This window comes from Betta splendens, chromosome 11 (genome assembly GCF_900634795.4).
Source record: "Betta splendens chromosome 11, fBetSpl5.4, whole genome shotgun sequence".
NCBI classification, from domain to species: Eukaryota; Metazoa; Chordata; class Actinopteri; order Anabantiformes; family Osphronemidae; genus Betta; species Betta splendens.
This window is the reverse complement of record NC_040891.2, coordinates 827,647-839,962: the sequence shown is the minus strand read 5'-3', so window position 1 is coordinate 839,962 and position 12,316 is coordinate 827,647. Positions and strand designations below refer to the sequence as shown.

At 42.2% G+C, this 12,316-nt stretch overlaps 1 protein-coding gene across 4 annotated transcripts in view; it reads left to right on the top strand.

The window, feature by feature from the left end:
- vars2 (valyl-tRNA synthetase 2, mitochondrial) overlaps nt 1–12,316 on the top strand; it is a 49,911-nt gene that overhangs the window by 29,233 nt on the left and 8,362 nt on the right. For all 4 annotated transcript variants that reach the window (XM_029166232.3, XM_029166233.2, XM_029166234.2 and 1 more), the window contains one exon: nt 338–487. In XM_029166232.3, coding sequence (XP_029022065.1) covers nt 338–487 — 150 coding nt within the window. The remainder of the gene's footprint in view (nt 1–337; nt 488–12,316) is intronic.

Below are 12,316 nucleotides of genomic sequence, written 5' to 3'. Positions count from 1 at the left end.
CCAATTGACAGCTGGGATTGGTTACAGCATTCCTGCCAAGTAAGAGGTCTTTTTAGGCAAAAACCTGTTTCTTACTTGATTATCTTTTATTTCCTTTGTCTGTCTTAATCACTCTAATGACAAATATTTTTCAGTGTAATACCAATTTAAGATCACTATTATTATCGGATATTGCTTGTGAAATGAACTTTTCACTTGTGATCGCGTGACATGGAAATAAAAGCTTAGACCTTATTATCCACAACCACAAATTTGTGCAAAACAATATTGTGTTGTCTGACTCTGCAAAATATGGCGGTGATGATTAAAATGCAGTTTTTTAATCTTTTCATCTCAGAGTGGAATGAACAAGGACAAACTGATTCTGCAGCTTCACCAGCGCAAAGAAAAGCTGATTCCAAGGCTGGAGGAAGTACTTTGCAGAGTCCAATCATCAGACTATGCTACAAAGGTTCCTGCTCATGTCAGGCAGCAGATGGATAGTAAGGTAAATGTACAGCAGCTTGTACTATGACTTATTTATAATCTCATTTGTGTTCAATGCCACATTATAGCACATTATAGCAGACATTACATACAATCTGATATGATATGGTAACGTTTCCCCAAAGTTTTTTTTTATCTATAATGCAGCCAGTAGCTAATAGACAGGCTATTTGTTTGGTGATTTTTAATCATTCAGCAGAGGCTGTCTGGAAGTTGAGTTATGGCAGCTAGACGCATTTTCTACAGTTAATGTTCTTCAGCTTGGTTTTAGTGCTCACCTAGCCTGAATAGTCTTGTTAGATAATAGAACAGGAGTATGAGTAGATATATCATATATACAATGGGTACGGAAAGTATTTAGACCCCCTAAATTTTTTGGCTGTTATATTACAGCCATTTTTTAAAATAATTTTATTTAATTTTTTTCTCATTAATGTACACACAGCACCCCATATTGACATAAAAACACAGAATTGTTGACATTTTTGCAAATAATTAATTCATATTCAAAAATCAAAACTGAAATGTCACATGGTCATAAATATTTAAACCAATTGCTCAGGATTTAGTAGAAGCACCCTTTTCAGCTAATACAGCCATGAGTCTCTTTGGGATTATGCAGTTTTTTTCACACCTGGATTTGGGGATCCTCTGCCATACCTCCTTGCAGATCCTCTCCACTTCTGTCACGTTGGATGGTAAATGTTGGTGGACAGTCATTTTTACTCTCTCCAGAGATGCTCAATTGGGTTTAAGTCAGGGTTCTGGCCGAACCATTCAAGAACATGTCTTGGAGTACTCCTTTGTTTGTTCAGGTGTTTGCTTAGGATCATTGTCTTATTGGAATGTAAACCAGTCATCCTATCCCTGCAACTGAAAAACATCCCTACGGCATGATGCTGCCACCACCATGCTTTACTGTTGGAACTGTATTGAAAAAGTTATGAGCAGTGCCTGGTTTTTGCCACACATGTGGCTTAGAATTAAGGCCAAAAAATTCTATTTTCTCATCAGACCACTGAATCTTATTTCTCACCGTCTTGAAGTTCCTTAGTTGTTCAGCCCCAACTGGTGGAGGGCTGCAGTGATGATTGATTTTCTACATCTTTCTCCTATCTCCCAACTGTATCTCTGGAGCTCAGCCATAGTGATCTTTGGGTTCTTCTTTACCTCTCTCACCAAAGTGCTTCTCCCCCGATAGCTCAGTTTTGTTACAAACTCCCCCCGTCATTTCCGAACCGGCAGGGCTTGACGATACGGGGGCAGGAGAGGAGATGCTGTGGAATGAGGAAACAGTAGCTAATGCCCACTGCGAGTGGGGAACTAACTGCTCTCACAGAGAATGAATGGTGCTACGGCCAAAGTGCAACTCGCACACAGCTGTGACCTTGTTGCACTACTAAAAGCACTCCTCAGATCAGGTCACAGCTGCATCCTCAGACCAGGTCACAGGGAATATGAAGGGGGAAGAATCCCAATCGCATGACCAGAACACAGGAAATAAGAATTAACATAAAATTATTTATTATTACAACTCACTTCTTCCAGCAGTACCACTCAAACCTCAGAGAGGTGATAAATTAAACACAAACTCACTGCCAGGCAGGACTTACATAAAATGTAAGAACTTAAAATCACTGCTATGCGGGTAAGCATCTAAACTAAAGACACTATCTAAATAAATACGCTCCATGTATACAGTACATGAAATACAAGACAATGATACTGGGGAGCTAAACTAAACCAGCGCTGGATCCTAAAGGATAAATTAACTATACAGCACTGAATACATTCAGACTAAAACTAAACACGCTTAGTTCCTTTCGGGCAAACAAACCCAAACATGGATGACAAAACAACATCCATGTCGATAGGTGACAAAAGGACTGGACATCAACTAAAAAAGACTCCACTTCATCAAATGCTCCTCGGCCTAATTCACAGTAACACTCATGCTCACGACGTGACGAACCAGCAATCACTGAAAACAAAAGCTGGCCTTAAATACTAAAACTAAAACTACTGTTAATCACTGAAAACTATTATTAGTCACACCAGAGAAAAATGATAAAAAAATTCATATACAGCTACGTGTCTGCAATTAGATGATATAAAAATATTTGCAGAAGGGTGTAAAAATATATTCTACAGCTCTGTTAGAGGATCTAATAGAGGATCCAGTCGAATCTGGTAGAGGTGCTCGTTCTTGGATCGCAATGGAACAAGAATCAGCGCATATCCAGCTGCTGACCACGCTAGGGTTCCAGCCATGGAGGCATCCAGAGGATCCTCAGAGGAATCCGTATGTCAGCAGTATGGAAGTTTTTCAGACTCAGAATCCAATTCACAATACATTTGTCAATTGGCAATTCAATATGCAAGATTGTCGTTCAATTTGAAAATGCATTTTGCATTTGGCAATTCAATATGCAATTTGGTCATGTAATTTGAAAATGCGTTTTACATTTTGCTATCCAATATTAAAAGTGGCAATTCAATACCCAGTTTTATTAATTAAAGCTTTAAATAAAAACTTAATAAATTGCATTTCCTATTGTCATGTTTTTTTGTAGTCTTTATTCAAATGGCAATGCATTTTGCAATTGACAATTCAATATGCTATTTTGGTCATTTAATTAAAAAAAATGCATTCTGAAATTGACCATTCAATATGCATTTTGAAAATGCATTATGCAACTGACAATTCAATGGACCCGAACTGGAACTGTCAACACCAAATCATCAGGAACCAGGGCAGGAATAATAAGATAAGATACAACTTTATTTATTCCACAATGGGAAAATTCTTTTGTTCGCAGCAGCCATAGACTGTTACTGTATCAAAGAACAAACAAAAAAACAGGATAAATAACAACATTATTTAACTGTGCAATACGTTGTTCATGTTTACCAAAACAAAATCAAACGTGGATGAAAGGGTGAAATATGAGTATGAGTATGGGATATTAGATATTACGCATCTTAAAAAAACAAATACTTAAAATACAAATATTACAAAGGTACAGACAGTGATGTTATTATGGTGGTTTTACAACAACAGTGAAGAAGAACACTATGTTTTCCGCATTGTATGTCACGGCACTACTGTTTTTTACAGTCTGATGGCTGGCAGCCAACAACTCTGGCAGCCTTATTTTGTGCCAACTTAGGCTTGTGATGCACCCTTTGTGATGCAGACGACCATATAATAGGGCAATACTCTAGATGACATGGAACAAGAGACTGTACTACTTGTTTAGGAATAGAAGTGGGTATGTATGCAGCACATTTCCTTGCCATAGCAATGCCTTTGCCCATTTTAACCACCATATCATCAGTCTGAGCTGACCAAGACAAGTGAGAATCCAAATCTTCTAATACGCAAGGTAAATACTCTGCTTTCAAAGCAGAAGATGAAAAACCATAAGATTGTAATTTTTTTTATTAATTTGTCAAGATCTAACAGGTCAAAGGCAGCCCTAAAATCTTGCATTGCTGCACCCTCAAACCTGTTTGAATCTATTTCCACTAACCACTCATCTGTCATGAGTTGAAGCAGTACACGTAGAGTAACCCTCTCGATATGCATGCTGGTATTTGGTCATTAGAAATATTTATCAATGTGTCCAAAAGCATTTTTTTTCCATTACTTTGCTCAGTAAAGGCATGAGACTAATACAGTAGGTCAACTATTTGGTCCTGTAAATGTTGATGTTTTGTTCTTAGGCAATGGAATAATTTTAGACTCCTTCCACTTTTCTGGAAATATGCAATGTGAAAAGCTCAAATTAAATAAATGAGTAATTGGAGAGGACAGGTATTTAGCTACTGATCCAATAAGTCTTGTCATTTCTGATGCGTTTCCATAAGGAAGGGATTTTAAAATATCTTTTTTTAAAATATCATTTTTAACTTGACAGAATGCAAAAATATACAGTTCTTATAAATAATTTTGTTCAAGATTGCATCATATGACGCTGAACCATTTGGGCCCGTGCCAGTCCTTAATTCCTCCACTTTGCTTGAGAATTAATTATTCAAATGATTTGCTATTTCTTTGTAATAAAAGCCCCATCAATCCACATACCATGTAACAGACTGCTGACTTCTGCCAATGATCTCATTTAACGTGCTCCATAGTTTTCTGCTGTCATTCTTTGCATTGCTGATCTTTGCATTGCTTAATCAAAAAGAGTATATATTTTCTTATATACTTCTCTTGTGAAAGCAAAGCTGTCCCTCACGATACAGCATTGAGCCTAATACATGCTGCTTGTTGAACTGCTGGACAGAACAAAAATAAAAATGCACTGGAGAAATCAAAGAACATGATATTCTCTGAGGCACCAGACTTGTCGAGGTGGTTGTAGGTATGGTGGAGCAGATGTATGATGATATCCACTCCTATTTGTGGTTGATATGTGAATTAGAGGGGGTTGACTAAGGGTTTGACCAAAGAGTCAAACCCTTAGGCCAGGCATCTTATTCACTGGCACAATGCATGCCATTTTCTACCCAAGAGGAACTCTCTCGAGCTGCAGGCTCAGGTTGAAGATGTGTTGGAGAACACCACACAGCTGGGGAGCACAGACTTTCAGCACCCTTGGGCCTCAGGTCCTGCAGCCTTTGTTGGAGGAAGCTTGTTCAGTTCCTTTCTCGCCTGATCTGGCTGTGAATGTGTTTGAGGCGGGGATGGATGGGCCAAGTGAGTGATGTGAAGTGGGTCTATCATGAGCAGCAGGGGGTTTAGAGGACCAACCTGGAATCTGTTAAAGAAGTAATTAAGTAGTTTGGCCCTGTCCACAGACCCCTCAATGACCTGGCTGCTGGACTTGTAGCCAGTGATGGTCCTCATGCCCCTCCACACTTTCCTGGTGTTGTTGTTCTGGAGTCTGTGTTCCAGTTTCCTCCTGTAAACCACCTTCCCCTCCCCTGATTTTGACTGACAGCTCTCTCTGAAAGCCACCGGTTAGCGACAGAGTAATCTGTGGATAAAGCGCCTAATGTTACCTACCTACCTGTTAGGGTTATGTAATGTAAAGCATGTGCTTCATCCACAGATTATTCTGTTGCTGAAAGCGCACGTAAACAGGTAAGTAACATCAACTGGCATCCATATGAAAGAGTGACCATGTTAACTGGCGACCGACTTCCGGTGAGTTGTTTTACCTGGGTGACATCCTGTAAACTGTCCCTGTCAATGCCTTGGTTTACGTTATCTATATGTTAGAGCGCTCTCCGCAACAGAGCAATCTATGGACGGAGCGTAGCGTTTAACTTGTGTTTTGTGTCGTGTTTTTTGTGAATGATGAGGAGCGCCTTGTCCTTTACCGATTGGCCTGTTACCTGCCGACAGGCGCCGTCAGCGCCTAAGTAAACTGTGGGTGAAGCGAAGCAGAGTCAGAGTGGTGCAGGTCTCAGCTGACGGTTGAAAGTGATTGCAGCGAACTGAATAAACAATTGCTATTTCGCAGACCAAGCTTTCTTTTTTTTTTTTTTGTTCTGTCCAGCAGTTTAGCAATGTAGTATATATAGGATATATATACTCTTCCTGATTTATGGTTTATTTAATGGTTTATTTAGCTAATCCAAAATGTGTGTGATGTTGCTGTGTTGGTGGACAGGTTAGGTTTCTGCTTTAGGGTGTGTACGCGGGAGGGTGGGGGGTAAGGGGTGCAACCAGCTGCTAAACCAAGTAAAATCTGTTAAGTAAACAATCGGAAAAAAACAAAAAAAAAGAAGCAGGGATGTACCTTAGGCTAACACATTCATAACTAAACAACCTTTGTACTGTAGTTTACCTTGGAGGTTAATACTAATACCAATAATAGTGCTAAGGTATGTGCACATACTCATACAAACATATACATATAATATACATACATATGTGCATTATTATACATATCCCATACTACTTAATAAAAGTCATCACATACAACACCACAAATTCCATATTCACACATTATTGATATTGGTAGTGATAAGTATCAGTAATACTTACAGTTGGAAAGTTTGGAAAGCCTGTTCAGGTGTTGAGTGTCCCACTACAAGGTTAGTAAGGCTGTAGCTTAATATTATTCACCCAAAGGGTGAGGCAGACGTTGGTGCATGAACAATGCCACTTGTAGAAGCCAGGGTGATGTGAGGGGCTCGGCCACTACGCCCATCCAGCAAGCAAAGGAAGGAATCCTAGCAGCCAGGGAGCCCACACACCTTCAGTTCCAGGAGGGCAGGTGTTGCGACCCAAGCCGCCCACACAGAGCCCCCCAGGCAGAGCTGCAGCAGCCACAGAGACGGCACCCGAGGCCAGAGTGGGCCACCGGGGGTCAACGCTGTCCGCCCCATGAGAACCAGGGGCAAACACTCCCCCCGGCGGGAGGATCGGCCTGAAAGGGTAGAGCCCGAGGACCCACGGTCCGTAGGGAGCCCGCCAGAAGATGCCCCCGCGCCCAGAGTGGGGCCCGCCCCCAGTCCCCCACACGAGCGGAGCGGGGCCGACCCATCGGCCCGACCTCATCCCCTGGTGCCACAGCGGCCTGCAGCACAAGGCCAGCAATTAGTGGGGGTCAGCAGAAAAGAGACCACCCAGGCAGACGATCATCGTACCCCGGGCGGAAAACCGGACCCCCCACATTTCAACCGCACCACACGCATACCAACTCACACAAACACAGACGCATACACCCACCCACATGTGCAACACACATCATCACATCAACACACACACACACTATAGACTCTCTCACAACAAACTAGTCAATCATACGTGAACCAATGCACTCTCAGATACATTCTCGCACCCACACCATTCGCTTGATTAAATTCGTGGGGAGGGTAGGTCTCCAGCCTGCCGTCCATGTGGCCCCAGGCAGGGACCGCAGCTCCTCCCAAGCCCCGCCCAACCCCCCCAACCCGGGGGAGGCAGAGGGCAGCAGAAAAGGTACCCCAGAACCCTTCAACCCAGCTTGGATGTGAGTGTGGAACTAAAGTGCACTGAAGGTGGGTGACACCTCCAGGAGCACAACCGCTGGCTGACGATGTGTCCCCCGGACAGTGCCCCCCCTCGCCCTAAATGTCTTTTTGCAGTTAAAACTGGGTGGTGATCTCTCCACCAGGGCCAGTGGGCGAGGCCACAACTGGCCTCAGCCCCAGGCCCCAGTGAAGGAGCCCCGGCCCTAAATGTATGTGTATGTGACTAAGTATGAGGAACTTTGGGAGATAGCCAATTCTCCGAGGGGTCCAGCAGACAGAGCCATCAATGGGAAGGCTCCGTCTACTGCCCCCCCCCGGAAGGAGCTCCCAGATTCCTGGACAAGTGTATATGACTAATGCAATTAAAACTGCAGAGCATCCGATGAAGGTTGTAGCCTGAGTAGTCCGCCAACCCCCCCTGCAACAGGCCCGAGCAGTCACCAGAGGGCGTCGGGCCGCTAGGGCAGGCACCGCCCCACCCGAGCAGGGGCAGCGCCCCAGGGGAGAGACACCCCTCCGGGCACAGACAGGCACCCCCAGAGGGAGTCCCCCGGACGCAGGTCACCCAGGTCTCCACTCCCAGGTCCGCCCCCGCACACCGGCAGGGAGGCCCGCCTCCAGCTCCCCGGAGACAGACACACGCCAACCCTCAAAATGGCCCTACTCCGGCACAGGACCGCCGGTCCCCGCAGGCACCATACCCCCGCAGCAGGGGACCCATGCGGCCAGCCCAGAGTCCACCAACCCGTTGTCCTGGTTCCTTAGGCAGGCAGGCCCCCCCAACCACCAGTCATCCCACCACCACTGTGCCAGACACGACGTAGCACCCGAGCCCCACGCATCCCTCTCTGGAAATGCAATCAATCAGAGTATAGTTTTGGTCATTGATTTGATGAAGCAGACAATGTGTCTAAGGTGGTATGATCTAACAAGCTGTTCAGGTACTGAGTAATGCTTAATTTTTTTTTAGTTTTCCAGTTCATGAGGATGATTTTCTTTGCGACACATAGGGCAGAAAGAAGTGTGTGTGATGAGTTTGTCTCTAGATCAAGCCCACTTAGATCTCTTAGAAGACAAAGTGCATGGGCCGCTGGGATTGGACAGCCTAACTGGGTTGAAAGGTGTTCACATACTCTACACATGACCAGAATGCATGTAGGAATCTATCTGCTGTGTTATCTGTACAGTGAGGGCAAATATTTGAGTTTGTAAGACCCATTTGGAACATCCTTTGTCCTGTATAGTGAGTTCTATGAAGAATTTTGTATTGTATTAGTTGTAAATTTGTATTTTTTGTCATTCTGAATAAATTAGAACATATATTATTCCAGAACGTGTAATTAGTGGTGATATTGAGATCAGCTTCCCATTTAGAGATCGGAAGGCTCACTGTCTGGTCTACATTGGAAATTAAGATGTAGATTTTGGATACTGTACTTTTCCCTGATATATCAATAAATCGCTCTATTACTGGTGGTGGTTGCACGTGGATGGGAGTATTCTTACTTTTTGCATTAAGTATTGACTTTAGTTGTTGGTATTCTAAGAAATTGGCACTAGTGATTTCATAGTGGGACACTAATTCTTCAAAAGAGGTAAACTTGTCTCTTGTGAAAACATGTTTCAGATGTGTTATCCCTTTGATATGCCAAGTTGGAAAGTGTATTGCCTTTTTGTTTTGTATGATGTCTGGATTGTTCCAGAGAGGTGTGTTTTGGCAAAGAGTAAGCGAAGACCCATTAATTTTAAGAAAATCCCACCAGGCTTGCAGAGATGCTTTTATGCTAATGTTCTGGTAACAACTATGATGTTTGATTTTGGTGCTGATAAAGAGCAGATCTGCAACTTTAATATTTCCACAGAATGTTTGTTTAATGTCTATCCAGGAGGAGTCTGCTGGCATGGGTTTTATCCATTTGTGGACATGGTTCAGTCTATTGGCAAGAAAATAGTGGTGGAAGTTAGGTAGTTCCAGGCCGCCGCAGCGTCTGGATTTTTGAAGAGTTTTTAAACTAATTCGTGGTGGCTTGGTTTACCACAAAAACTGTGAGATGTAGGAGTCTAATGTCTTAAACCACGCCTGGGCTGGCTGAGTTGGAATCATTGAGAGTATGTAATTAATTTTTGGCAGGATCATCATTTTTATGGTGGCAATTCTTCCCATAATTTAAATGGGTAAGGACTGCCATCTTTTGAGGTTGGCTTCTATTTGTTTTAATAATGGATTGTAGTTTAGATCAGTAAGCTCTGATAGCCTAGACGACAATTCAATGCCCAAGTATTTAATGTTCCCTCAATGGAGTGTGGTAGAGGAGATGTTAGTCACCTTAAGGTTAAGGGGTAGCACTATAGATTTGGTCCAGTTAATAGAGTATTCTGAAAGTCCTGAGAATTCATCTATGAGACTGATAGTTGTAGGAAGAGACGTCTGTGGCTCCAGGAGAAACAGTAACACATCGTCAGCATATAAACTTATTTTATGATTTACTGATTTGGTCGATATTCCAGTAATTCCTTCATTCTGTCTTATTGCTGCGGCTAGAGGTTCAATAAATATTGCAAATAGTGATGGGGAAAGTGGGCAGTCCTGTCTTGTCCCTCTATGCAGATTAAACCTTGGTGAGATCTGGTTGTTTGTTCTGACTGCGGCGTTTGCTGAGTTGTATAATATTTGGATCCAGTCTATGAATGTTTCCCCAATGCCAAATTTGTGCAGAGTGGCTAAAAGAAACTTCCAGTTTACTCTATCGAAAGCTTTTTCTGCATCTAAGGAGACGATGGCTGACTCTAGTTTATGGATGGTGACATAATCAATTAAACTAATTAGTCTGTTCATATTGTTTGTTGACTGTCTACCTTTAATGAAGCCTGTTTGATCAGAGTGAATTATATATGGAGTGATTTTTTCTAATCTTCTAGCAAGTGCTTTACACACTATTTTTAGATCTAAATTTATTAGTGAAATTGGTCTATAACTCGATGGGAGTGTAGGGTCTTTTCCTGGGTTTTGGAGCAGGCTTATGAAGGCAGAATTCATATTTGTGGGTATCGAATGTTGTTATTTAATTTCAGCTATCATTTTGTAAAAGCTGGGTGCCAGCATGGACCAGAACTCTTTATAAAATTCAGTTGGGAATCCATCTGGTCCTGGAGCTTTTTTATTGGGCATCTCCTGCAGAGCTTCATGTAGTTCTGCCAAAGATAACAATGAGTCTAAAGTTGTGGATTGTTTATCCTTTAGCTTTGGCAGTTCTAGTTTATTCAGAAATTCCTCTATGGCTGAGGTGGATGGATCTATTTGGGACGTATATAACTCTTGGTAAAAGTTTTTAAAGGTATCATTTATTTCATGGGGATCACGAGTAATATTGCCTTCCTTATTAGTTATTGAATGGATGATTTGTTTCTCTTTATTATTTTTTAATTGGTTAGCTAGAAATTTACCACATTTGTTAGCATGGTCAAAGTTCTCCCAGCGTAATTGGTCTATCTGAAACTGAGTTTTGCAATCAATTATATTATTTAATTTCAGCTTTAGATTCTTTAGGTCTTCTAGGATTCTATCATTGGTTGGAGAGGCAGCATATTTAATCTCTAGAGATTTTATTTTTTGCTCTAATTCTAATTCAAGTAACATGTCCTTTTTTTTCTTGTGTGATGAATATGAAATAATTCTACCGCGCATAACTGCCTTCCCAGTCTCCCAAAGAACACAGGGTGGCATTTCCGGTGTATCGTTGATTTCTATAAAGGTTTTCCATTCTCTCCTGACATTACTCAATGATCAAGACTTCATCAGTTATGATGTATTAAATCTCCAATTCCTGGTTGATGGTGTGGCTGTCTTAATCAATGAAATGGACATTGGTGCATGATCACTGATTGTGATAGAGTGAATATTGGTGTCAGAGACATCTTGTAAGACTGAGTTATTTGTAAGACTGAGTTAGACCAAGCTTTCTGCCAGTGTCTTTGGTATCGGTGACATCTTGAGAGATTCTGCAGCAACACTGGGCGTCTGTCTCCCTGTAGACGTTGTTGCTCAGCGGGAAGCACCAAGATCCTGCGCTGAAATCCAGGCCTGTCTAACAACTGCATTACATATCAGGCTGTTTAAAAGCATTGTTAAAGTAAACAAGTTTATTGTGGTCTGATAAACGATCACACAGCGTTACAACTGTAGCGTTACTAGAACATACCTACCTTAACTCCAGCTGCATCATAACATAGCATGGCATTGCTGATAGCCTGTTGGCTAACATGCTACATTGACTTATGATAGAAACACCAGTTTAACATTTACACAACTGCATCACCTCCGCAGATCACAAGAGTGACGTCACACTTCATACACATGAATATGAGCCGTCATGTCTGTCTGAACATTAAATATAATTTAATAAGTCATCAGTCAGTGGACTAGCTTGTTGCTGCTTGAGGAGCTTTCAGGATCTGCTGTGCCACATCAAAGAACTGCGACAACTTCCTTGTTCATTAGCCAATCAGAGCGTCGAGGCAAATTAAGGTCTTGTTATTTTACTTGTAAATTTAGCCACGGTTTGTGCGTAATTTTAACACCCCAAATTATAAGTGTAAGCATCGTATAGCCCCACTAAGTCTAAGTACAAATGTCGTTACACACGCACAGGCTGGTTTACGCACACACAGATCTGGTGACTTACGCACAGATCTGGTGACGCACGCACAGATCGGTTTACGCATGCACAAATCTAATGTGACCCTAGTTTGACTCCATACCTTTGAACCTGGAGTGTGTCTTGTGACAGCAGATGAATCAAATCAGGTCTCCGTGAAACACATTAAACTGCACTCAGCAAAGATTTTCTATTTCTGTGTA